Source organism: Armigeres subalbatus, chromosome 3 (assembly GCF_024139115.2).
Source record: "Armigeres subalbatus isolate Guangzhou_Male chromosome 3, GZ_Asu_2, whole genome shotgun sequence".
NCBI lineage: Eukaryota > Metazoa > Arthropoda > Insecta > Diptera > Culicidae > Armigeres > Armigeres subalbatus.
Window position 1 is genome coordinate 364,889,014 of NC_085141.1, and position 27,522 is coordinate 364,916,535.

The 27,522-nt window shown below is 39.0% G+C and overlaps 4 protein-coding genes across 13 annotated transcripts in view; 3 read left to right on the forward strand and 1 right to left on the reverse strand.

Annotated features, from left to right (window-relative positions):
• The window catches only part of LOC134226322 (CD151 antigen-like), a 335,335-nt gene that overhangs the window by 226,680 nt on the left and 81,133 nt on the right, over nucleotides 1-27,522 (reverse strand). The window lies entirely within an intron of this gene.
• LOC134223475 (farnesol dehydrogenase-like) lies at nucleotides 5,452-6,392 on the forward strand. The gene is made up of 2 exons (XM_062702619.1): nucleotides 5,452-6,095; nucleotides 6,154-6,392. Exons 1-2 carry the CDS (start codon nucleotides 5,532-5,534, stop codon nucleotides 6,325-6,327), a joined length of 738 nt encoding a protein of 245 aa, XP_062558603.1. The 5' UTR covers nucleotides 5,452-5,531; the 3' UTR covers nucleotides 6,328-6,392.
• LOC134223476 (farnesol dehydrogenase-like) lies at nucleotides 13,768-14,723 on the forward strand. The gene is made up of 2 exons (XM_062702620.1): nucleotides 13,768-14,428; nucleotides 14,487-14,723. The coding sequence occupies exons 1-2, from the start codon at nucleotides 13,865-13,867 to the stop codon at nucleotides 14,658-14,660; spliced, it is 738 nt and encodes a 245-aa protein (XP_062558604.1). The 5' UTR covers nucleotides 13,768-13,864; the 3' UTR covers nucleotides 14,661-14,723.
• LOC134223477 (farnesol dehydrogenase-like) lies at nucleotides 26,174-27,131 on the forward strand. Its single transcript, XM_062702622.1, has 2 exons — nucleotides 26,174-26,796; nucleotides 26,859-27,131. Exons 1-2 carry the CDS (start codon nucleotides 26,233-26,235, stop codon nucleotides 27,030-27,032), a joined length of 738 nt encoding a protein of 245 aa, XP_062558606.1. The 5' UTR covers nucleotides 26,174-26,232; the 3' UTR covers nucleotides 27,033-27,131.

Genomic DNA, 27,522 nt, shown 5'->3' on the forward strand with positions numbered 1-27,522 from the left:
CTCTTATTAGAAAGAATCTCAAAACTGATAACACCTTCTTTAAATTAAAGAATTTGCCCGGTTAAAGGCAAACATAGGAGATGCTGCCTTCTTTTAATGAACGAATTTGCCCGGTATAAGGCGAACAGTGGAAATAATGCCTGCTTTAAATGAACGCGATTGCCCGGTATAAAGCGTTTACCACATGTGATGCCTTCTTAAAATGAACGCGTTCGCCAGGTTCAACGCATCACCTATTCGATTTCTTCGTGCCGCATGCTTATCACGAAGATGGTCGCGCAACCAAAAGTCATGATGATTTCTTTAGTCACTTCTTCACATAATTGATTGCACGTCACTATGGACAGACTAGATCAAACCAGAATGGCTTCACAAATAAACAAATAGTAGGAACTCTGGTAATATAAAGGTATCAAAAACCCCTTTATATGTTAATTCAAATTCATTATTAGAAAGGTTTTAAAAAACTTTCCGAGTGGCAGCTGCCGCTTGAAGAATAATAGTATGAAGTCTTCGTGCTTTGGTGTCATCATGACGATTTGGTTACCGGAAAGTTATTGACGATGCTACAACTCGTCGCTACTGTTGCATTTCGGGCTGCGACGATGACTATTATCAGCCCTGTATTTATTACAGTACAGGATAGTAGTTTTAAGCGGATAATAGTTTCAAATAGTTTCAGTTCAATGGAACGAATCGCACCGTTGAGTACCGAGTCTGACACGGTGAACCTTGTCAAATCCATACCTTTGATAATGCTAATATCCAACTTAGACGTACATGTTCATGGTAGAATTAGCATTTCCATATCATTGTAAGGGTCTGTCTCATTTGGAGAATTAAACTTAAAAGTGACAGTTCGAAAATTAAAAAATCACCCCTTTATAAGAATGGCTGGTGCTACCCAGCAATTCCAATAGGACATCGATGGAAAATGATTCGATATCTGTCAAAAGTAATCTTGCTCTGCGAGCAGGGTTATTTGGTAATTATTCAAATGTCACTTTTAAGTTTAATTTCAGTTTAATTATCCAATTGAGACAGATCCTAAATCGTTTATCTTCACGTAGAAGTAATATACTCATATCATTAATAGTGTACTTGTCGAAGGACTATCGGCTCGAAAAATAAGTATCAAAAATCCTCGTGAAAAATATGTAATTTGTTCGACTGAAGTTGTTTACTGTTGTATAATTCGTAAAACAAGTAATTATTATTCACATGAATTCTAAATAAACTTCTTTTGATTTACGTTTTTTTCATTGAAATAAACTATAAACTTGAAATCATGACTGATTCGGGGTTCTGGCTTATTCGGGGTAGTATCCCATTCGGGGTGATGGCATTCGGGGTAGTGACACATTATGGGTAATGGCGTTAGGGGTAGTGTCCTTCGGGGTAACATCATTATGGGTAATGGAATTATGGGTAGTGTCGTAGAGTCGAATGCAGACAATTAACATCAACACTGTTGATCAAAGTGCTACTCACTAGTCACTGGATGTGGAAATGATTAGTACTTCGATCAGCACCAATAAGGGAAAGTGTTATTTGATGTATTTTTTCACATAGTTAGATTAGATCGAGGTTGTGTTCTGATAGATTTAGACTAATGATATACATTTTTGGAAAGACGGACAAACGAAGTGGCAGAACTACTTCCGAGCAAGGGATCACATTCGTCATTGACTTATTCCAGAAAAACGCCTACATCCCAAAAAAAAATCTTGATTCCCCTTACTTGAATCCGGACAAACACCTACTTTTGAAGAATGGATTAAATCCAAGATTGTCTCAACTCAATCTGGGCAAATCTCGCTTAACTTTTCAAAAGGACCTAAGTAACATTTTTTTCATGAATTAATTTGAATATCACAATCACAATCACACCATGAAAGCTATTGATTGCAGTATTCAAATTAAATCATGAAAAAAATGTTATTTAGGTCCTTTTGAAAAGTTAAGCGAGAAATGCCTACTTTCAAAGAAGGAATCACTTCCACCATTGCCTTACCCCGGGCCAAAGCCCGTGATTAAATTCACTATCTTATTCAGGAAAACGTCTACATTCAAAGGGCGAATCACATCTACCATTGCCGTATTCAAACTTCTATTTACACAAAAGGAATCCCCTTTAGTTAAAAACCCAAATTTATCCACCGGTGGTGATGATGCCTTTCTCGATTCAGTATGTTGAATTCGAATTAATGTTGTAAATGCAGTGCTTATTGCCTACATCTCGGCGGTAAAAAGATTTGGTGCAATTCTAGTACGTTGCTTAAAAATTACTTACCGTGGGCTGCGCCACGGCTAAAATGATTAATGATTCATTGTGAAAACCACAATTTAGGGCGTGTGAATGATAATGATATCGTTAACTGTATGACCAAAAGATATTTTAGTTACTAGATAAAGATTGTCGCTTCGGTTCCCTTTGTTCTGCTGTCCGAAACATGTGTGGTACATACCTGTCAAATCGTATGGATTTTCCTTCTTTGACATTTAGCTCCCCTATCCTCGCCAGCAAAAGATGTTCCGGACAGCGACAATCTTTATATAGTAACTAAAATATCTTTTGTATGACTAGTCCACAAAGTCCTCAACTGAAGAAATTCAAAACTGTTCAGATTTAGACTAAAAAAAATGTTTTGATTAGTTTAGATTTCCATTCCATTCTAGTGCGATGCGTTAAAAAGGCAATTCGATGGGTGAGAAATATTTGCATTTTTTTCTAATCCATTTCTCACATTTACGACTACTTTTGATATCTTCGACACCTGTATTACTGTAACTCACGGATTTATTTTTCGATATGTACCGTCAACTGGGTGGAAGATGATCATTGTGGTGAAGATGATCATTTAATGTGTGAGTCAAAAGTGCCAAATTTTTTTATGAAACGGTAGTCAACAATATTCTCCGTTCAAGTAATGTAACCGCTAGGTAGAAATCCGAGTTTTTCGATTATAATCATGAAAATGTATTCTGTGGAAGAAAGAGAGAGATAGTCATAAATGACGCTATTTTCGTTTCAAATATTGACTTCGTAGACTTCTTTACGTAGTAAATTCAACATTCATACAAATAACCTAGTGTATTTTGACTACTAGGTCATAATGATTTTAGTAGAGCAGTCTTGATCAACTTCACCCCAAACCAGATTACTCAAAAAATGTGTGATAATTTAATTTATTTTAATAAATGCGAACGCATTTCAGAAAACTAAAGTTGTTGATTATTGCAACGTATAGCAGTACATGTTTTGAAAATATTTGTTTCGATTTAAAATGTAAACACACATTTTTATTGCATGTTTTGTCTTAAAAATGATCATCTTCCCCCCAGTTGACGGTACATTGGATTTATTCGAAACCTTAAAGGAAAATATTTCTGATTAGAATTCAAAAAACACAAATGTGTGCAACGTGTTTTTGCGAATGTTGTAATATTGTTTATTAATTTAATATAATATAAAACTAGAGTTTCTTCAGAAAAGGTTATTCAAGCAACTGTTTTCTCAAAATATCTAAAAAGGAGGACATTTTAGCGCAAAAGGAGGACATCTGATTTTTAATGGAAAAGGTGGACATGTCCTCCTTTAGGATACCATATGGTCACCCTAGCCAGTACTAGTCAATCGCGGAGTAGCAACTACGTGGACGTGAGTAACTCGACAAGCTTATCTTCTTCTCGTTACAAATTCAAACAACATGACTTGCGAATTTGATTTGTAAGTCTAAATCAATAAATTTCGTCAGCAATCGTCATGGAATTCCTAACTTATCTATTGCATCATGAAGAACAATTCAATATTTTTATAAATCTAAATGCATTCATACGCAAAAGATAGTAATTGTAAAACAGTATCTGCTTATCTAACAGCTGACATACACCGGCTGAATGATATGGAGCTTTTGAATATACTGAGCAGAGAGGTTGAACAAGTAATGTTCAAAATGTTTGATTGTTAGTTTTTCTTAGATTATAAGTATGGGCCGTCTCCAGTTAGCCTCTTGCGAGCAAAAGCCAAATGGCAATTCGAATATGGCGAGTTCGATTTTCGGCCCGTTCTGTGATGTTTTTGAGCGTATCCATTGTAGCGTATCCATTGTGCTTACCTACCTTGCAATGAATCAAATACAGTGGCTGGTTTCCTACCAGCCGCTGCCAGCACCAGGCGCTAACGTATATGTGAAAAATAGCCAGCATGAGTTAACCATCCGAAGTTTGTATGGCGAAAGGCATCTAACGCGGGTTTTCTCAACAGTTGTAACTTCCAACGAAAAACTATTTGGTACCAGTTATGTAGGAAGGTGTCCGCTACTACGCCTACCAAATATTTTTTTTTATTAAGGTGCTCATTTTCGAGATATTAAACATTAGATGCTCCAAAAAGTTAACTCCTAGTGTGCCACTGTAAGCACGCTCAAAGCAGGCGATTCATTGGAGGGTCTACTCCAAGATGAATACACAGCTAGGTGTTGCAGTTTGCCCAATTTATGGACGAGAAGAAGGCGGGGGTGAAAAATTCATTTTCGGTGCAAAACATAAACAAACCGGCTGGCTCTCCCATACTAAAATCCAAGATGGCTGAATCGTGAATTTGGCAGATTGGAACACCTAGTGGTGTATTCATCTTGGTCTACTCATTGGACAAAGTCATAGATTTTTGTCAACAAAAAAGTGTGAAAGGTTTGCAGTGAATGAATTTCTAATAGAATACTAGGCAGGCCAAGATCTAGTTGTCAAGTGTTCCGCATTAGAATTCATAAGTCGTTAATCAGTATTGCGTTTAAAGATCTAAAGAGTGTTGCTCATTTATTAACTTGTTTTGTTCCTTATCTTATGTTCCTATCCTTCATACGGACGAATGAGTTCAGCATTCACAGAAACACTGGCTGTTTAGTTGTTGAACATCCCCCATCTAGTATCAAATCGTGTCGCCACTTGAATTTGCCATGTGCGAACCCATTGTCCGACCCTATCTCATCCAAACTTTGCTACGTCATTTTCCATATAAAGGGTGGAACGGTAAAAAATTGGTCGATTAAAAATAGGTGTATTTTTTTTAATCGTGCGCCTAAAAAACTTGAGTGTGTGCGTATGTAATGTTTCCATTTACTAATAAGTTGTTCAAATGGCTTAGAAATGGTATACCGTCGACAATATCCAATCCAAAAGTATTGGACAATCGTTGAGCGAAACATCAAAAAATTTAAATTAACGTTCACCATCAAATGAGCCCAACAGTACGCATTTAGATTGTCGTAAGCAGATAGCTTCTCGTATATTCTAGCTGTTCAGCTTAAAAAAGAAATAAAGTATGATGTGTACTTAATTACGTTCGCCCAAATTTTTACCGTTCCACCCTGTACGGTCGTATGGGCGCCGGGTCTTGAATTGCTTATAAAATTATCAGAATAAATAACGAGAAGAAGCGAGACGATAAGACGCTAGAATTTTCGAAATAAAACTCAGTCGTAGGTTGTTGTTCGGTAGATTCGGATTGCAAAAAAAATAAATAAAATAAAATGGATCGCTGGGTAGGAAAGGTAGCCGTTGTGACCGGGACGAGTTCGGGAATTGGTGCAGCCATAGCTAAGGATTTGGCAAAGGCGGGATTGGTGGTTGTGGGTTTTGCACGACGCGTTGAGCGTACTGAGGCGTTGAAGGATGAACTACCGACAGAGGCCAAGGAACGTCTGCATGCGGTCAAATGCGATGTGTCCAAAGAGGAGGACATCCTGAAAAGCTTCAAGTGGGTCGAGGAGAAATTCGGAGGTGTTGATGTGTTGATTAATAACGCCGGAGTCCTCCGACAGACGGATTTATTAGAAGCTGACAACACTCAGAAGCTACAGGAAGTTCTGGACACAAACGTGTTGGGACTGGTGCTGTGCAGTCGTGAGGCTTATCAATCAATGAAGAAGCGCTCCGTCGATGGTCACATTATACACATTAACAGCGTTGCCGGTCACATAGTTCCGAACTTCCCCCAACTGAATATTTATTCTGCGTCGAAACATGCGGTTACGGCTATCACGGAAACGATGAGAAATGAATTGAGGAGTGCTGGTACTAAGATCAAGGTTACGGTATGTATAATTTATTCATCGTATTTTTCTGGTAAAGCTTAATATGTTTGTATTGCAGAGCGTTAGTCCTGGAGCTGTCAAAACTGAAATAGTGCCTGAAGTTCTTCTCACCAGCGGTTGGCCGTTTTTGGAATCTGAAGATATTTCTGAGGCGGTTCTGTATGTACTTGGAACGCCACCACGGGTACAAGTACATGAATTGACGATTAGACCAATTGGCGAAAAACTTTAAATCAGTCGAACAGGAACAAAGGTGTTTCAATTGATGAAAAATAAATAAGAATAAAGACATATTAATGTTTCAACTGGTGTTTTTTTTGTTTATTCGGATGACTTGCCTCATTATAGACTTGTTCATTGAAAACACATAGCCATGACACAGTCGCTTTTTTTTTTATAAGTTATGAATAGCAGCTGCAAGAAACTTGTTTCTGTAGGGTGATACAAAAAAAATCTCCAATTCAAATTTATTTGCAACAATTAGTATAGGATAGGATGTTGCGGAACGCTTCTTCATTGATTGATATGCCTTACTTGTTGGAATGTTTCAGCAGCAATAGCTTTCAGAAGAAGGAGGAATATCCTTTGCCAGGCTTCCGGATAAGAATGGCTTCGAAAAACTTCTAGAACAAGAGGAAGTAACTAACCAGTGGACAATAATTGCAGATCAAAAATAACAATGTGCAATAATAACGAAATGGAAATTTTCTTGGGCATAAAAGTATCATCGTGTTAGCCTCATGATATACGAATAAAAAAATGGTAACTTGGCTTAGAAACGTCGTAGTTAATAACTGTGCCAAATGAACAGTAATCTGCGAGGTGGCAATGTCCCAGTGGGGGTGTAATGCCAATAAGAAGAGGAAGGAGAAGAATGACATGTTTTAGGTGACGAGTGTTTGGAATATTAGTCTGTTCGGGATTTGAGTCAAAACGGTACGAAGTTGACAAAAATTGCAGCAGAATGTACCTGAAAAAAATATTGGGAAGAATTGTTTGGCCGAAAGGCATTTGGCCAACCAATATCTTTAGGCCGAACGAGTCATATGATCGCAAATGTCTTTGGGCCGAAAATGCCATTTGGCTGGGGAACGGCCGCTTGACCGAAAACCATTTGGTCGAATGCAACTTGGTCGAAGCCCTTCAGACCGGAAGATGTTTGGCCGAATATACCATTTAGCCGATCAAACCATTAGGTTGAAAGTCATTTGACCGAACAGGTCATACGGCCGAATAGTTCATTTGACCGAATAGGTCATTTGGCCAAATAGGTCATATGGCAGAATAGAATATTTGGCCGAACATGTCGTTTGACCGAAATGGTCTTTTAGCAGAAAGGGGCATTTGGCAGAACGGGTCATAGCCTGAGCTTAGGTTGGCTTGATTGACTGTACATATCGTAGATGCTAGTCATGATTGGCCGAGAAAAAACAAAATTGCTCTCTGGTAGTTACATCATTGTTTTATAACTTCGATATTACAGTTGAAAACATGAGAAGGTTTTATGCCTGTGGGAGAAGTGACTTAAACGTAGTTACACTCCCATGGGCTTTTCCCTACTCCTTGAGGAGATCAGAAATAAAACAAACAAAATTAATTCGACACTCATTTCTACAAGAGACCGAGGTATCCTCTGCATCTCCATGAGCGCACTGGAAAGGAACAGTATGTTAGTGGGGAAGGGAATCTATTGGAACTCACTTTGGTAAGCGACTAATTATTTCTTCTGAGCGACGTCATGATGATGCAAAGACGAAAACGCAACGTATGCCTAACGCATTTCACCGAAGACTAAATCAATCTTTACCATTTCGTGACGTCTAAAAAACGCACTGTACTTACTTGCCTTACTGAAAACTATGGATGATCGCGCTTGTCTCGACCAGAGCAAAGCGCTATACAAACACACGATCTACTAAACACCAAATAGATTTTTTTCTCCTTTTCGCGACTACTTAAACACGCACTGTACTTATTTGCCTTGTGGCTAATGCCCATTTGGCCGAACGGGTTACATGGTCGGAAATTTCGTTTGGTTGAGCAGGTCATATGGCCCAAATAGTCTTTTAGTCGAACAGATCATTTGATCAAAAGCGCCGTTTGACCTAAATGGTCGTTTGTCAGAAAGTGCCACTAAAAAAAGTTTGAAATGAGAAATGAGGAGTGAAAAGCAAAGCGTCTTACTTCTCACTTTTCACAGTGAGAAGAAATAAATGAAAGGTAAGAAATGAGACTTCTTACTCATATTCGCTCAATCCTCACTTCTCACTTTTCAATGTGAGAAGTGAGAAATGAGAAATAAGAAATGAGTGAGAAGTATGCGTTCCACTTTTCACTTCGCTCTTCTCGCTTTTGAAAGTGAGAATCGAGAAGTGAGAAATGAGGAATGAGACGTCTCACTTTTCACTTCTCAGTTTTCAGTGAGAAATAAGTGTGATGTTAGACGTGATGCGTCTCACTCTCAATCTCCCTCTTCATTTCTTACTCATCACTGTAAAAAGTGAGATGAGCTAAGTGAGACGATTCACTTCTCACTTCTTACCATGAGACAAAAGATAAGTGAGAACGCCTCACTTCTAACCCATCATTCTGTTTTCTCACTTCCCACTTTTCGCATTTAGAAGTGAGAAGATTTTCACTAAATTTTAACGTTAATTAATTTAATTTTTAACTTTAATTAAATTTTTAACTGTGAAAAAAGAGAAAGGCGAAATGAAAAATGAGACGCTTCACTTCTTACCCCTCATTACTCACTTCTCACAAACGCCATTCAGGCCAAATGCCCAATTCGGCCGAACGATTTTATGGCCAAATGAGCTGTTCGACCATAAGACATTTTAGATCGTATGACTCCTTTGGCCAAATGGAACTTTCAGCTAAACGATCGATTCGGCCGGTCGATCTATTCGGCCGTGTGATCCGTTCGGCCAAATGTCATTTGTGGTCAAATGACTTTCGGTCACATGTGTTCCGGCCAAATGGAAATCGGCCAAACGGCCCTTCCTTTATTTGACTGAAAGGGACATACGCCCGAAAATGTCGTATGGCCGAACTGGGCATATGGCCGAAAACGTCGTTCAGCCGACCAAACAAAGAGAATTCGCCATTCACATTAGAGTTGATCTTAGTTAAAAGCATTGTGTTCAAAACTGTGCGGCCTAGTTCTGCCGAACGAGCTATCACGGGGTGTGCTGTCTAATCGCGCGTGCGACTGCGTTGGTTGTCCCACGAGGGAAGAGGCAAAGTCATGGCTTGCTATTTGCTAGTTAGTGTTGACAACCGAACCGTTAAACGATATTTACATATCTGTCATCAATGCACTCTAGACGTGGATTGCCCAACTCTTAATATATCTCACCCTCACAAAAATTTTTAAATTTTCGCGTCTTTCTTCTCAATCCTTTCTCCGCACTTCTTGCATCTCATTACAGTGAAAAGCGAAGAGTGAAACGACTCATATCGCACTTTTTTTCCACTTCTCACTTCCTATAAAGAGAAGCGAGAATGAGAATTTAGACAGTAACAAGTGACAAATTTGTCATTTCTTATCGTGTTTTGTGAACGAACATGACGTTTGATCTTCCATGTTACGTGACCAGCTTTAAAGGAGTTTTTTCATTCTAGTCTAGTCTAGTCACAATGTGATTTGTTTAGGTCAAGATTACAGGCGTGATCAACGCAGAGAGCCTGGATATACTTAACAGCTACAGAAGATGGGAAAAAGACATATTCCAAATCAGGTTCGCTGGTTTGATTCTCCCAAAGCTAGGTTCCCGGAATGCCACGAAATCTGACCAACACCACTCAGGTACCTCGAAATAGGCTCTATTGAACATGTCTTGTGAAATCATGACATGTCGGATCTTCCGACATGGTTTCAGACCACATCAGAAAGTGTCCACTTCCCCGGGAAACCAGCTTCCCGAAATGCCACGGAACCTGTCCAAAGCCTTGAAATAGAGTCTATTGAACATGTCTAACGAAATTGAGATTGACATGTCGCAAGTGGGGCGTCAGTCAGATTACATACAAAGGTGGCCACTTTCCCGGAGGAATCAGATTCCCGGAGTGCCGCGGAAACCGTTCAAACCCATCCAAGACCCTTCGAATAGGCTCTATTGAACATGCTTCGTGAAATCATGAAGTACGACACATCAAAAGATGAATTTCAAGACTTTTAGCTAGGTAATTCGGTTTGGAAGAAAGGCTACCCCACTGGCTTTTGGTGGGTGTATCGTCAATTGGTGGGTGAGAATAAAAGGATCATCTTGCACTCATAAATCTTTTTGCCAGAGTTAGCCTTGGAAGATAAACGAAAATCTCGCCTATTAGATGAAAATCCTTTTTCGTTTCATTACTTTTACCACTCACTCACTTTCATTACTTTTACCATTCGAGAATTATCGCAGAACAATTACAAAAACGCTGTAGGGATGCGCTTATTAGGAGTTACTAGGAGGATTTGTTCCACGTAAGCTACTACCATTTGCATTGATGATGCCACAGAAAAACTCGAATATGAAAGAAAAAGAGCAAACCAACGTATGGCGACAATCGAAGTGAGGGAAAAATGGTTATCACTCTCCAGGCTGTTTTCTTTCCCGAAAAGGGATTTCTCCCCGAAAATTTTTGTGAGGGAGCATCCTGTTCTCCTGAGATTGAGTGAGCATTACGAACCCTGATCTATAGTGTTTTAATAAAAAGATCAGGCTTGAGCTCCATGATTTTTGGATTGTAAATGAAATGAATAAAAAGTCAAAGGTGATGCTGGACACCTTGCTCATAACTTTACGTAGGCTATCCCTTAAAATTCTGTGAACTCCGTTACAGCATTTTCTCAAGCACGACTTCCGTCAGTGACCCCTCGTGAAATGCTGTGTAAGTGATAACTTATGATTATTTGAAGTAATTATCAACTGCCAAAAAGTATTAGGGCAGGATGGGGGTTTAACTTGAGTTTGAATAGCCACTTGAGTTTCCTGGAATGTTTAGCAAAACATATGGCGGAGATAACTTCAATCTAATGTCGATACATCTATCTGTAAAGACTGTTATGTAAAAAAATATTTTAGCCAAACACATGTTTGCAGAATCAGTTAATTAAACACTCTTTTGCCTTTCTCGTATACAAAGTATACGTAAAGGCTATAGGATCACTCCAAAACCGAACTTTTGATAGAAGGCTCAGAGAACCATAGTTTTATATGCCAATCGACTTGGATAGACGAATTGAGGTGATGTCTGTATGTGTGTATGTATGTGTGAGTGTGTGTGTACAAAAATGTGAGACACACTTTTTGGTATTTAGCAATATTCGATTTGCTCGCAATAAGTTGCAGTCGACGCGGATTGCGGTCTAGTTGTTTCCAATTGAAAATTGGCCTGATCGGTCATTGCGCTCCAAAGTTATTGAAAAAACATTGTTTTTCTGCCAAGGGTTGGGAAACAAATCCAAAAACGATCCGATATATAGAATTCTCCTCAGTGTAAATATCCTTATCGCAAAAATTCAAAATTTGGTGAAATGGCGTCTTGATCAAAGGTCGTCATGAGGGAATGGACTGTCTTGTGACGGAAGTAATAATTAGGAATTTTACAAATAGGCGGCAAATTGGCTGATCTTTGGTTACACATGTAGACCCAAAGGCCTTAATTCCAGGGTTTTCTTGGATGACCTAAAACATATTCATTGAACACATTCTATTATTTGCAGTATCTCTGGAACAGGTTGAATACAAAGAAAACTTTTGATGAACTCTACCACAACATTCATATTTGCCATAAAAGCTACAAACCAAAATACATCAGATCTCACATGGAACAATATACTCAAATATAACAGCTCACTAGCGCCACATCTTGGAAGAAGTGCTCATTATAATGAGCACCGCTTTGTAGTCCTGGACATTCTGAACAATGCTGCCAAATACAACTTGGGTGTAGGTATGAGGGATCTCAAGCTAAAGCAATATTTCAAACATGCAAGAATATTGCAAGTACACTAGCGCCGCCTATTTGTAAATTTTCTAATTATTTATTCCGTCATATGACAGTCCATTCCCACCAGACGAACTTTGTTAAAGACGTATTAAATTTCAAATTTGTGTGATAAGAATATTTACAATGAGGAAAATTCCATATATCGGAATTACTTGAGTAGTCTAAAATAATGAATTCATATATACCGCCACCTAGCAACCAAGCTCTAAACTAATCAATGCCTCATGTCAAAGCACACGCCTTCCTGCATAACCCTTTTGAAAATGGGTAGGATTTTCAGATATAAGTAAAATGAGCATAAAAATTACTGTTTTTGTACCCTTTTTACAAAAACCCCTCCCCGCAACGTACCCGCCCACCTATAGTTGGTAATAGTTTGGTAACGACCTGAAAGATGATGCGCAAAATAACATATAACTTTTAAAGGACAAGGTTTTTAAATATATGTCAAGTTCAGCAAACAAGTTAAAAACTAAACAGATGTGACATAGATTTTATTAAAATTTACTTACTTAATCTCCATCAAGAGCCCACCCAACAACTCTTTTTAGGCTCTGTCTCAATTGGATAATTAAACTGAAATTAAACTTAGAAGTGACATTTCCATAATTATCGAATAACCCTGCTCGCAGAGCAAGATAACTTTTGACAGATATCGAATCATTTTCCATCGATGTCCCATTGGAATTGCTGGGTAGCACCAGTCATTCTTATAACGGGGTGATTTTTAATTTTTCGAACTGTCACTTTTAAGTTTAATTCTCCAAATGAGACAGACCCTTAACGGTCATAGGAACGTGGAAAATAAAAAAAAACCTCCAACTTGATCCCCTGTATGACTTCGCAAGTACTAGTCAATCGTGGAGTAGCAACTATGAAGACATGAGTAACTCGACCGTCTGATCTTCTTCTCGCTACAAATTCAAACAACATGACTTGCAAATTTTATTTGCACATCTGAATCAATGAATTTCATCAGCAACCGTCGCAGAATTCCTTATCTGCTACATTATGAAGAATAATTCAGTTTTTTACAATTCGAAATGCATGAAACGCCTGATAGGATCTATGCATCCACACGCAAAAGATAGTAATTGTATAATAATACCTGCTTATCTAACAACTGACAAACAGCGGCGGGGTGATATGTAGCTTTTGAATATATTGAACAAGTAATGTTCAATTATTATTTGTAAGTATTGACCGTACAGCCATTCATCTTTGAAAATTTGTATCATTGTTAAATGATTAAAATGCTTTTTGTAGAAACTACATTTTGTTAAAACTAATCTTCTAAGTCAGGTTCCTTTTTTTTTGTTTTTCTTAAGATCTGCGTATAATTACTCATCCGGTCGCCATTCAGTATTGCGTTTCAAGATTTAGCAAAGTGTTGCTCATTTTTATTTTTTTTATTCACTCTCCTATGTTTCTATCCTTCCCACAGAAGAAAAGGTTTTACATTCAAAGAAACGCTTTGGCCCATCTGTTAACCTGCTGAACATCCCTCGTCTAGCATCAATTCGTGTCGCCACTTAAATTTGCCATGTGCGAATCCGCTGCCCGGCATTACGTCATCCAAACTTTGCTACGTCATTTTCCATATACGGTAGCATGGGCGGCCGGTCTCGAAATGATTTATCAAAATAAATTTCAATCAACGCTAGAAGCGAGAAGATAAGACGCTAGAATTTTCGGAATCAAACTCAGTCGTAGTTTGTTGTTCGGTAGGCTTGGATCGCACATTTGAATTTCGGAAAAAAATAAATAAAATGGATCGCTGGGTAGGAAAGGTAGCCGTTGTGACCGGGACGAGTTCGGGAATTGGTGCAGCCATAGCTAAGGATTTGGCAAAGGCGGGATTGGTGGTTGTGGGTTTTGCACGACGTGTAGAGCGTACTGAGGCGTTGAAGGATGAACTACCGACAGAGGCCAAGGAACGTCTGCATGCGGTCAAATGCGATGTGTCCAAGGAGGAGGACATCCTGAAAAGCTTCAAGTGGGTTGAGGAGAAATTCGGAGGTGTTGATGTGTTGATTAATAACGCCGGAATCCTTCGACAGACGGATTTATTAGAAGCTGACAACACTCAGAAGTTACAAGAAGTTCTGGACACAAATGTGTTGGGATTGGTGCTGTGCAGTCGAGAGGCTTATCAATCAATGAAGAAGCGCTCCGTCGATGGCCACATCGTACACATCAACAGCATTGCCGGTCACATAGTTCCCAACTTCCCAAAAATGAATATTTATTCTGCGTCGAAGCACGCGGTAACAGCGATCACAGAAACGATGAGAAATGAACTGAGGACTGCCGGTACAAAGATCAAGGTTACGGTATGTATAATTTTATTATCATGCGTACTGTTGTATCTCAATGAGGTCATTTTTGCAGAGCATCAGTCCTGGAGGTGTACGAACTGAAATAGTTCCTGAAGAACTTCTTGCAAGCGATTGGCCATTTTTGGAATCTGAAGATATTTCTGAGGCGGTTCTGTATGTACTTGGAACGCCGCCACGAGTACAGGTACATGAATTGACGATCAAACCTGTTGGTGAAATACTTTAAATCAGTCGAACAGGAACAGTGCTGTCTCAATGAATGTATTATACGAAACAATAAAGACATATTATAATAAATCTGTAGTGTTTTAGACTTCCTTATCATAATATAGTCTTTTTCAGTGATGAAGAAAAAAACATAGTCACGATACAGTCACTTTTTTGTATATTATGGATGGGAGGAAAGTTGTGGAGAGGAGTGTAATCCTAGCAGCACTATTCAGACCTATTTGGTTGTAGTAACTAATATATGACTAAAGTTGGTCACATTTACTTATTTACAACGTGTTTGAGCTGCTAGGGAATTGTTTCTAAAAAGTGCAAAAAAGCCGCGATACTTTTTTAGTACAGCAAACTGAAAATGTAAATCGCAACATGCTCTGAAAAATATACACAACTCTGTATGGTTGGTTCATTCATTCAAGCCCGGAGATGTGAGCAAATGTTCGCAGCCAACCTTCACCTTGAGAAGCTGATTAAATTTTGGGGTTCAGTCAGTGATAATGGTTTCCAAATTATCTAAAACACAAAAACAAACGATTATGCCAGCGAGGTGATGAGCTTTGATAACAAGCCAGCCTAAAAATAAACGTAAATATTGATAACACGGTCAACGTAATAATTTGTCATTGTTCGGTTGTTTGAAAATTCCAACCTAATTTTAAGCGACAATTTATTTTTTTGCATTTCAAGCATGATAAGATATTGAAAGCTGTTGAAAAAGTATATCTACCACAAGGAAAAAATGGACACACTTCACGAATCTAGTTACGAAATCAATGTGATAATCTGCATTGTCGATTAATGTCCGTCGAGGGCACTGACCTGGGGGACGCCTGCGATAATGTCGTGCGCATTGGAAGTTGCTCCACTGAGTAGACCTTGAATTTTGTTTATGACAAAAGTTTTCTGATGTTTAGAATTTTCTCCAAACTTTCGAACTTGTCATAGAACAAGTTAGTACTATCTCATTGAGCTCCGAGTCCAGAAATGTAGCTCTTTAGATACGTACTTCGACCTCAAGGGTAGGGCCATCTTCAGTATCTCGTACTTGACTTGGATTCTGTCTGAGGACGTTAATGACTCGAATTTGTTGTTAGACGACTGAACGAACGAGCCCAGCTTATTCTAACAATTGACGATAAATCTTCTTTCTAAGAGTTTGAATAACCCTGAGGAAAACTGCTTGGGTGATAGCTTTTAGAAGAAGAAGAGGAATTGCCAGCCCAAGTGACAGTTACGGTTTATAGCGTTTTTCTAGACTGCGGTTTACTACTCTACTGAATTATCAAACAATAATGAATACCTCAGTTTGACTAAGGGAGGTTTCTTAAGGATGTCATTAGCATACATACATACTTCCAGACCAAAAGGAAGTAACTAACCTGGGGGGATACTAATTGAAGATCAGCGTGAAGTGAAGGGTTTATTGAGCATCTTAGTCATAAGCAAACACTTATTGAATAAAGCAAAAACATGTTAAACAAGTGAAAACGAGGGGTTAACATTTATTTGTCGTTTTTGAAGCAGCTGTGAATTTCAAATGTCTCTAATTCTCTTAATCGGTTACACTTACAATATTTTAAGTTTTGACACCTGTATTGCTTGGTAAATAAGTATAACGACCATATCCAATGGTTTTAGTGTGTATATGATGTAAAATTTACACACCTATTTTTCCGCCGGGATCTCAGCATTTTTTGTTTATTTTCCCAAGGTGGGCACCGCCGAGTTTCAACAAACGTTTGCTGAGATCTCAGTGAAGGTGACGTTTCGGTTGCTGAGATACGGTAAATATTTTGCTGTAAATAAGTAATAATCAAAAAAATTTGCCGAAGTTCAGTTTCGATATTTACTGAGCTTCTGCGGTGCCCGATTTTGCCTAGGTCGAAAAAGAAAAATTTAGTGTGTAAATAATTTTTTTAGAAAATGTGTTGTGCAAACACCTCAAAGCAGTGTAAGGGGTCGTTCAACAATGATGTCACAGGTTTTAGGGGGGGAGGGGGTCTAAGATTTTGTGACACTGCATATACTAGGTATACAAAAAAGCGTGACAGAGGGGGGGGGGGTTCTAGAAATCTCAAAAAGTAGTGGACGTCATATTTGAATCGTCCCTAAAGGAAAAAAAACCCTTATAATCCACCTAGCGGTGTTGGTGCCTTTCTCGTGCAATAAAAACTAAAAAAATATGAGTTAGTGTTTTTTAGCGTGTTTTGCGCATAGAAAATAGTATTTTGGCCATAACTTTTGATCCCATAGTCCAATCTGGCCACTTTTCAATAGCAAACAATGGGACAGGGTTCTTAGTCGAATGAAACTTGTTGCGAGTATTTCGGCCAATGCTAAGTTCCAAAACGTGTTCTACAAAATTTTGTACACATACACACATACACACACACACACACATACATACATACACACAAACAGACATCACCTCAATTCGTCGAGCTGAGTCGATTGGTATATAACACTATGGGTCTCCGAGCCTTCTATAAATAGTTTGGTTTCGGAGCGATCATATAGCCTTTACGTATACTTAGTATACGAGAAAGGCAAAAAACTAAATCATGACTTATATTCCATGATATCTGCAAAACTCGACAATAGCAGAAGGTACACAGGATAACAAACCATACGTTGCGAAAAAATCTAAAGAAAAAAAAACAAAGTTTTTCGCATTCGCATACTACGGAATAAAAATTTGTTTATAAAAATTGTTAGAACAAACTATGCCGTACATGCACCTCCTGTTACAACGCATATAGCGATAACATTGATAGGATATTGAACAGAATATATCTATATAAATGGTGAGGGTGGCTGGGTTCGATTCCCAGTGTTGGCCTCATGTTATACGGAGGAATGGTCGTTTGGCCGAAACCCATTCGGCCGAGAGCCATTTGGCCGAATGCCACTAGGCCGAAAGTCATTTGGCCGAAAAGGTCGTTTGGCCGAAAGAGTCATTTGGCCGAAAAGGTAGTTTGGCCGAAAGGGTCATTTGGCCGAAAGGGTCATTTAGCCGAAAGGGTCATTTGTTCGAAAGGGTCATTTGGCCGAAAAGGTCGTTTGCCCGAAAGGGTCATTTGGCCGTAAGGGTCATTTGACCGTAAAGTTCGTTTGACCGAAAGGGTCATTTGGCCGAAAAGGTCGTTTAGCCGAAAGGGTCGTTTGGCCGGTAAGGTCATTTGGTCGGGAGGGTCATTTGGCCGAAAGGGTCATTTGTTCGAAAGGGTCATTTGGCCGAAAGGGTTATTTGTTCGAAAAATTCATTTGGCCGAAAAGGTCGTTTGGTCGAAAGGGTCATTTGGCCGAAAAGGTCGTTCGACCGGAAGTGTCATTTGGTCGAAAGGGTCATTAGGCCGAAAGGGTCATTTGGCCGAAAAATACATTAGACCGAATAGGTCATTCGAAAAGTAAGAAATTAGTAATAAAAGAGAAGAGAAAAATGATCCTTTTGGCCTAATGACCCTTCCGGCCAAATGACCCTTTCGGCCAAACGATCTTTTCGGCCAAACGACCTTTTCGGCCAAATGACCCTTTCGGCCTAATGACCCATTCGGCCAGATGAGGTTTCGGCCAAACGACTGACGTTCCACTGACTGACTGACTGACGTAACCACTTTCCCTTCGATGGGACTCGAACCCATGACCCTACAGTTCGAGTCCTATCGAAGGGAAAGAAGTTACCTCCAATACATTTTCCAAATCAATATCTTCCACATAACGTACATAATCACATATGAGTTTTCACAACATTGTAAATTAATGTCCAAGCCGGGTGGTTTAGTCCCCGGAAAAGGCTATTAACTTTGATTGAACATTCATAATCTTCCGGTTGGGAATAGGGTGTTCCTTAACCTAACTTGATGCTCGGGTCCGGATAATTGGTGCATCCACCTGCAGACATGGCCGCGAACGGCTGTAATTGGGAATCCCACTGAAGTGGCCCAGCAGAGGACTGCACTGGTTGCGACTTGAGCCCTGATCGGGGTGCGCTATGCTGTATCACCGACGGCGACGGCGACGACAACGACCAGTAAAGTAACGTCCGCGTAGATCAAGACGTAGATGTTGGTTGACAGAAAATAGACAGCGTCAATGGCAATTGGGAAAAGCGTGACCGCCAGGACTGACCTTTGGAGTACACTCGCTTCCATTTAGAACGAACTCGATGCTTTATCCTCTATGAGGACCCCGAAGGAGCCTCCAGTGGTAAGTTTCGAATGAAAAGAGGGTTCTCAGTGAATCCCCACTCGCTTAGCTGTTTGAGAACTAGGGGCATCTTGGTGCAGTAGAACTCTTTCAAGATATCCAAGAAAGTTAGGGCCGTATTTACACTTCCAGTGAACTTACTTTGAGGAGATGATAAGGTCGAAAAATAAGAAGAAATTAAAAAATTTCCGAGGAAATTATATTTGTGGAACATCAAAAAAAAAAATGTTCGAATTCAAAAGAATTTCATGTAAAAATTCCGAAGATGTTTGTTTTTAAACAGAAAATATTGTTTTTTTTATTAATCGAGTCATTTACAAATAAAGACTAATAAATCGAATCTATACCATTTCATCGAATGGAATTTAGTCGAAAGGACTTTACGTCAAATGTACATTTGGTCGAATTGACATTTAGTCGAAAATGAGTCGAGTTAAGTACGAGATACTGAAGACGGCCTCACAGATGAGGAAAATACGTATCTGTAAAGATAACAACCCGTCGTGTAATTAAATGGAAACTCGTCTTAGACACAGGGCTGACAATAGTCATCGTCATAGCACGAAATGCCACGCCACAGTAGCGACGAGTTTCAGTGTCTTCATTGCTACTCTATACATCGTCAATGACGCGCATGACGTTAGCTTTCGTCGTGTAACCAAATCGTCATGACGACATCGAAGAACGAAGACTTCATACCATTATTCTTCAAGTGGCAGCTGCCATGCGAAGATTTTTATTAAATGTTTGTAATAATGAATTTGAAGTAACGTATGAAAGCGTTATGAATGTTATCGATACATTTATGTTACCAAAGTTCCTACTATTTGTTTATTTGAGACGCCATTATGTTTTTAACCAGTCCGTCTATAATGACGTGCAATCAATTGTGTGAAGAAGTAACGACGAAACTCGTCATAACTTTTGGCTGCGCGACTATCGTCGTGGTACACATGCGGCGCGAAGAAAACGAATAGGTGTTGCGTCGGGCAATGTTATGACGAAGACTAATTTCTTTTCGCTTTCTTCATACGACGAGAATGACTATTGTCAGCCCTGCTTAGACAGTTTAGAAAATAGAGATTATAATAGAGTGCTTTGGGTACATTACGTAAAATGACGTTTGTTCGAAAGGACATTACGTCGAATGGACAATTGGACTTGGTCGATCGGTCATTTAGTCGATATCAGATTCTCGGATGGATAATCTTGTCAACTTTCGTTGAATGGATATTTGAAAGAAAGAAACATTAGTCAATAATTTAGTCAATCAAACTAAATGATTCATTGCGGTGTTTCGAAATGTTACATAGTTATGGTGATTATACAATTGATCTCGTGGTGAACTTCAAATCCACCATATGTTTTTCTACCACCATTTCAAAAGCTCAAATCTGGCATAATAGTTTTCGCACAGTGATAAGATTTAAGTCGATTGTTCAACATGAGTAAACAAATGGCTTTCCAATGGTTATCTCAATTAGTGCTCTTGAAAAATGTCTGCAAAAAGTAGGTGGTTTCCAAGATGGCCGATATGTGGCTTAATGCTCCCATATTGACCAAAGATGGATGAGTTCGTAGAAAGATTGAATAGGAAAACGGTAAATATTTCTGACAGGATGTTCACTTTGATGAACCCCTCTAACCAACTGGTATGAATCTATACCACCTGGTCAAGGGACATTTAGTCGAATGATGTCTCGTCGAATTACACTTGATCGAAAAGACATTACATCGAATAGACATTAGGTCGTATGGTCATTTGGTGGAATTCAAGTTCGGCCATTAACGAGTTATGGTTGAAAGTTATGATAAAAAGTGAATTTTATACTGAAATAATTGTTGCATAAATATTGAATCTTTCAACATCCATGTATCAGATCAATATCCAATATCAGAGTATCCATGAAGAGAATAAGAAACCCCAAGCTGCATTTTACTTTAGATTGAATGCCCATTCAACCAAATGTCCCGTCGACTAAATGTCTTTTCGGTGAAATATTATTTGACTAAATTCAATCAACTAAATATCGCAAAGCCAACTACGATGAAGCATTAGCAAAATAAATTTGATATCATTGTATTTCGAGCTTGTGCCAAAAAATGGGGAATTTCCCCATCGGAATCATATATTTTTCAGTTTTTTATAGTCCACCAGGGACATCTGGAGAAGTTTCGGTTTGATGAGATGAAAAATCCTCCCGTATTCGTTTCTTCCATTGCTGATTGAATTTCCTCCCGTCCACTGAATTCCTTCAATCAGTTTATTCTTCCCATTGACTAATTATCCATTTTACTGAATTATCCGTTACCGACCTTTTTTTCTGAGATTCATTCTCAACATTCGACTAAATTTCCATTCGACTAAATACCCATTTGGCTAAATGTCCTTTCGACGAAATATTCCTTCAACCAAATGCCATACGACTAAACGTCATTCGACGAACTGTCCTAAAGCCCTCGAGAAGTTTCCGTTTGATCAAGCGAAAAAAAAATCATAAGCTTCCGTATTGATTTTGTCCGTTGGGGATTGAACTACCTCACGTCCACTGAATTCCCCCAATCCGTTCATCCACGTATCTTGTGGATCATTTAATAAATTTTATCAAAAATCCATTGACTATTTATCCATTTTACAAAATTACCTATTACCGAACTATTATGTTGAAATTCATTTTCAACATTTGACTAAATTCCCGTTCGAGTAAATGGCCATTAGGGTGTCCCAAAAAAAATCGATGTTCGAAAAGTCATGGTGCTCAACCCTGAAATGAAAGATATACCTGTCTGGATAATTTTTGTAGAACAAACCGAATTTCTAAAAAATCGTTTAGAGGTCGCGCCAGATCGATTTTTGAAAAATGAGCTTTTTTTAGGTGAAAAATCAAATATTGGGTCCTTTCACAATTTTTTTTCAGGGTCACCCATTCGTTTTATATTTTTTTATTTTTCTATGGATTTGCCCATATTCTCCATGAATTAGTTTTTGGTATTATGCCATTTTACAGTCTGCAAAACTTTTTAATTATCGAAAAAAAACACATTAATGACTAATTTTCAAAGTTACTTCATCCTCACACAAAAAATATTTTTTTTCTCGTGCAGAAAAACTTACATACTACAAAGAGCTATTTATAAGAAGTATTTTCATAATTAAAGATCCAAGAAATGTTGTTCTGAGGCTGAGATATTGCAGTTTTAGTAAATAGTCAAAAAGTGTACAAATTCGGTACTTTTTCTCTACATGAGCATGAGCATGAGCATGAGATTGACCGCCCCTGTTGCTTCTCCGTTATTGCCAGGTCAGCTGTACATACACAGAGAACCAACAGATGATGTTTGGGACTAACATCATCTTCAATGTGCAAGAACTGGTAACCCAAAATTAAGCAATACCAGCGCCTGCCGTGTCCGAATGCAGGTCAATTAGGAAACAGGTAGGAAAATGTTGACGTGATACTCGCTTTTATGGAAGCCGACGAGTCATCTGCACTTCCACGAGAAATCACTGGGATGTTGGATATATGGGGTAGGGCGTGTGGCAGGGTTCGTTTTGGTAAACGGTATGCCGTGTGTAGCGTGTAGTTTGATCGAGGTTAAACAAAAACACAAACGAACGCGCACTAATTGCTTGACTTTTCACTTTCACTTACTTTTCACTTACACTAGTGAAAGGACTCAATATTTGATTTTGCACCTAAAAGAAGCTCATTTTGCAAAAATCGATCTGGCGCGACCTCTAAACGATTTTTAGAAATTCGGTTTGTTCTACAAAAATATCCAGACAGGTATATCTTTCATTTCAGGGTTGAGCATCATCACTTTTCGAAAATCGATTTTTTTTGGGACAACCTAATGGCCATTCGATTAAATGTCTTTTCGACTAAATGTCCTTTCGACAAAATGTCCATTCAACTAAATGTCCATTCGACCAAATTTCCCTTCGACCAAATGTCCTTTCGACTAAACATCTCTTGACGGAATGTCCCAAAAGCAACAAATCAGTACCCAAAGCATTCTTTGAGCTGCAATTAATTAATCTCTTTTTTCTGTTTGTCTTGAGCCGAAATAATAAAATTAATGAAAATGATTTGCAACGGACAATGATACTCTCACAGAGCAGCAAATAACTGTCCGCGGCAGTAAAAAAAAGTGATAGGGAAGGAGATTCCAAAACGCCGAGATAATAGATAGGAAGGTAGAAAAAAATAACAAAATTTCCACATTTTGATGAAACATCTAACATTTCGGCAATGTATTATGCTTCTCCACGCACTGTTCAATGCTGATTCGCCGACGTGTGGTGTTTTGTTCCTTAAGAGCTGCCAGCTAAAAGGCGTTAATGTGTTTACCGGCATCAAAATATCACCACTTTTTTGAAATGTGATTATTATCAATATGATTAAGATTTTCCACAATTCTAAGATGGCATCAGCTAGATTTATTGTTTAACTGTTGCATGAGGTGAAAATACCAATGAAAATCCTTACAGTTAAGACATTAAAGCAGTCTGCTTAGCTAGGGCAAGTTGCCCCCTTTCCCTAGAGAAATGCTGTCCTCCATGTTATTGTTATTTTCTGGTTTGGTTGGTTGCATGAACATTGATCGGATGGAAATGGTTGAAGAACCTGGAAGCACGAGCACTGGCATTTAAATTCGGCATTATCCCACACTGCAATAGTGCAAGGCATTTTTCGAACGCAACGTTACTCTTCTGGTTATTTATTCATATCTCCGAAAGAATGAAAACCGAAAAACTGGTATGACTTTTTTTCAGCCCCACTTGATAGCCCGAAAAATATATAAGTAAAATAGATGTTTTGCTATGTGAGCTAATTGTTATAAGCCAAAAGTTCCAAAAGATATTCATCTTCAAGAAAATCAAGAAATACGGCGAAATTGTTGCTCAAACTTCGATCATATCCTGCCTCCAAGCGATAACATGGTTCGCTCCGAAGAGCTCAATTCAACCGTAAAGATTAGAATCAGTTCCAACCGAGTCTAATCCGTGTCGTATTTTTCACATTCCTCTGTTCCATAGCTTCATGGAAGAAAGCTATCGTTCGTTAGCTCCGGACCTCTCAAATCACCATTTTCTGCATGTCGTAGCCCGATGGGCTACAGCTTCGCATTCATTGTGTACCCTCACATCATCAGAAGTTATGTTTAATGTTTCTATTTTCGAGTCTCGCTTGTACACCGTACCGATGCGATGGTGCCCGGCCGAGATGTGTGCCATTGTTTATGTTTATTATTTATGGTTTGATTAACACCCTCCCGGTCTCACAAATGGGTTAGGGACAAAAGGTCGAAAGACAAAAGGTCGAAAGGACAAAAGGTCGAAAGACAAAACGTCGAAAGACAAAAGGTCGAAGAGACAAATGGTCGAAAATGACAAAAGGTCGAAAGGGACGAAAGGACAAAACGTCGAACGGGACAAAAGGTCGAAACGGACAGAATGTCGAACGGGACAAAAGATCGAACGAAACTGAAGATTAATCAGATCAAAAGGTCGAAATGAACAAGGAACTGAAACGGAGAGAGCCAATCTAGCATCAGAGTTGCCCTACACAGTTAGCAAAAACTCTGCTCTTTCATTTTCCACAATTTTTCAAATAAAATTCATTCAGTGAGTACAACTAATAGATGGATTTTGAGTTTTCTAAATGTCACTTCGATCTGTCAATCTGATGGTGCACGCCGCACATCAAATACACCGGCGTATATTACACGCCGGTGTATTTTAAATGCGTGCGCCTGGGTGGCCATGGAGTACACTCTTTTGACAGATCGAAGCGACATTCAGAAAACCTAGATTTTCATCTATTATTTGCACTCATTGAATGAATTTCATTTAATTGCTAAAAATAGTTTAAAATAAAAGAGCAACTTTTTTTTGCCAATTGTATAGGACAACTCTGTCTCGCGCAATAGTTTTATTCATTTCCTAAATCAACAATCTTTTATCTCTAACAGAACTATCTAGATATTCATAATATTGTTTCATAGTAATTACTCCTTCTTTGAAAATTGCTCATTCTTCAACTTTGATTGATGTGATGAGTGTGTTATTTCTTCTTGAAGTTAAATGCATTTCAAAAATTCTTTCGGAATACACCCAACTTGTTATCAACTTGTTCTTGATCTACCTTTTGTACTTTTTGGACCTTAGTCATTTTCAACCTTTTGTCCATTTCGACCTTTTGTCCTTTCGACCTTTTGTCCCTTTCGACGTTTTGTCTTTTCGACCTTTTGTCCTTTCGGCATTTTGTCTTTTCGACCTTTTGTCTTTCGACCTTTTGTCCTTTCGACCTTTTGTCTTTCGACCTTTTGTCATAGATTCCTCACAAATAGCATTTCGCATTTGCATGCGGCACGGTACATGGCGCATAACCGGCATCCAAGTCGAAGTTGGGTCTTCTTCTGGTCAAGCTTTTCATTTCACGCATTGAAGAACGTCTTCCTCCCTGTATGATGGCTGACATGATGAAGAAGTCTTCCTTGCGACGAGAATGATGACTAATTTTGACAAATTATCACGTCATGACGCGCGCGCCCGCGCCTTCGGATTATGCTGTCAAAACGAAGAAATGCTCCGCACAAACAAGCGAATTGTGTTTACGGAGTGTGGAGTTGCGTTGTACAAACGCATGCTACAAGTGTGGTAGCAATGTCCTAAGAAAAGCACTGAAGATCGGTGTAATGTAGGTAAGTACATTGGTCTGGCCGGAAGGAAATTCGGGTCGCGTCGGTAGCGATTGTTTAAATAAAATGATTGGCTTTATAACCTGAGTCGCTGTTGGCATTGGGCAAAACGTTTACGTACGACCGTATGATATGGTTTAATGATTTACTGACCTGCAGGTACATTCAGATTTAGGATTTCACTATATTTTGTTACTGTCACGTTTGTGATGACATTTAGCTTAACCTAACTTATTCTCGTGCCATTGATACCAAATTATTTTCGTTTTAGCATCGATGCGTGATACAAACGCACATTTAATTAATATTGGAGACTTGTACATTGGAAATCTGTTGTATTGAAATCGATTGCAAATGAATAGATTCACACCTAATGGGAATTAAAAAAGAACCGACGAATAGAGCTATGTAGTTCTTAGAACCAACAATTCAATTCTGCTCGGTCCCACTATGCATGACAATCGAGTACCCAATCTTATCGATACAGGGAAGTCATCTTGAATTACACCATATTGGAGTATTTCAAAACAAACTGGGCAGCATATCTACGTTGAAGATAAGATGATGAAATTATCAGCATAAAAGATTGAATGCGCAGTTATAGTTGTTCAAACGCGAGATTCACATTGCGCTGTAGCGACAGTTGGTTGCACATTCACAGCATGGATCGTTGGACAGGAAAAATAGCCGTGGTAACGGGTGCCAGTTCCGGTATCGGCGCAGCTACTGCCAAGGACTTGGCGAGGGCTGGATTGGTGGTGGTAGGACTCGCACGACGAGTGGAACGTATCGAAGAGCTGAAGAACGACATGCCAGAATCGGCCAGGGACCGGCTCCATGCGGTCAAGTGCGACATATCCAAGGAGGAAGACATTTTGGCCACATTCAAATGGGTGGAGGAAAAATTCGGCGGAGTTGACGTGCTGATTAACAACGCTGGTATTGGTCGCATGACCCAATTAATCGCAGCAGACAACACCAAGCAGATCCGTGAAGTGCTGGACACGAACGTCATGGGACTGGTGCTGTGCAGTCGGGAGGCTTATCAATCGATGAAAAGGCGCTCGGTCGATGGTCACATTGTGCACATCAATAGCGTTGCTGGTCATACGGTGCTCAACTTTCCGACAATGAATATTTACCCCGCCACGAAGCATGCTGTCACGGCCATTACGGAAACGATGAGGAACGAACTCAGAAATGCAAACACCAAAATCAAAGTTACGGTAGGTTTTCAAAGTGAATGTGTTTGAAGTGTTGTGGGTCTTATTAAGTCGACAATTTTCAGAGCATCAGCCCCGGAGGTGTTCGAACCGAGATTATTCCAGAGGAGTTTCACAATAGTGGCCATCCTCTACTGGAAGCGGAGGACATATCGGCTGCTGTGCTATACGTTTTGGGAACTCCACCGCATGTTCAGATTCATGAGTTGATGGTCAGACCGGTTGGGGAGAAATTTTAGATTGAATCAGACCTCTGCATTGGTTTAGTGGAATTCAAATTGTTACATAAGTCCATTTTCATAATTTCAGATAAATACAGAAAAAATAAATCTGTTGAGCAAAAATTTATCGAAATGTTTTATTTTTTGTATTCATAGATTAGTAAAACACAAATTTCATTTCAATCCTGCATCTTCTTCTTCAGTGGCTTTATATTCCAACTGAAATTCCTGCTTTACAACTTAGTATAGCATTTCCTCAGTTATTAAATGAAAGCTTTTCTATGCCCGCCATTTGCATCAATATTTATCTTGTGTGGCAAGAAATACTATGCCCAGGGTGTCGAGAAAGTTTGCAACCCGAAAACATCCTAGACCGGACTATGAATTTATGAATGTTTCTTTTGATTAAATGAAATTATCATTTAGATGACATTGTGTTTTCGTACTATGTTTAGGTGTACAACAAGTCCTAATATAATTTCATTATTTCGCTTCAGTGCTTTGTTCG

Coding starts and splice junctions, on each gene's coding strand:
- LOC134223475 (XM_062702619.1), top strand. CDS start 5,532: ATGGATCGCTGGGTAGGAAAGGTAGCCGTTGTGACCGGGACGAGTTCG. Junction 6,096..6,153: donor GTACTAAGATCAAGGTTACG/GTATGTATAATT, acceptor TTTGTATTGCAG/AGCGTTAGTCCTGGAGCTGT.
- LOC134223476 (XM_062702620.1), top strand. CDS start 13,865: ATGGATCGCTGGGTAGGAAAGGTAGCCGTTGTGACCGGGACGAGTTCG. Junction 14,429..14,486: donor GTACAAAGATCAAGGTTACG/GTATGTATAATT, acceptor TCATTTTTGCAG/AGCATCAGTCCTGGAGGTGT.
- LOC134223477 (XM_062702622.1), top strand. CDS start 26,233: ATGGATCGTTGGACAGGAAAAATAGCCGTGGTAACGGGTGCCAGTTCC. Junction 26,797..26,858: donor ACACCAAAATCAAAGTTACG/GTAGGTTTTCAA, acceptor GACAATTTTCAG/AGCATCAGCCCCGGAGGTGT.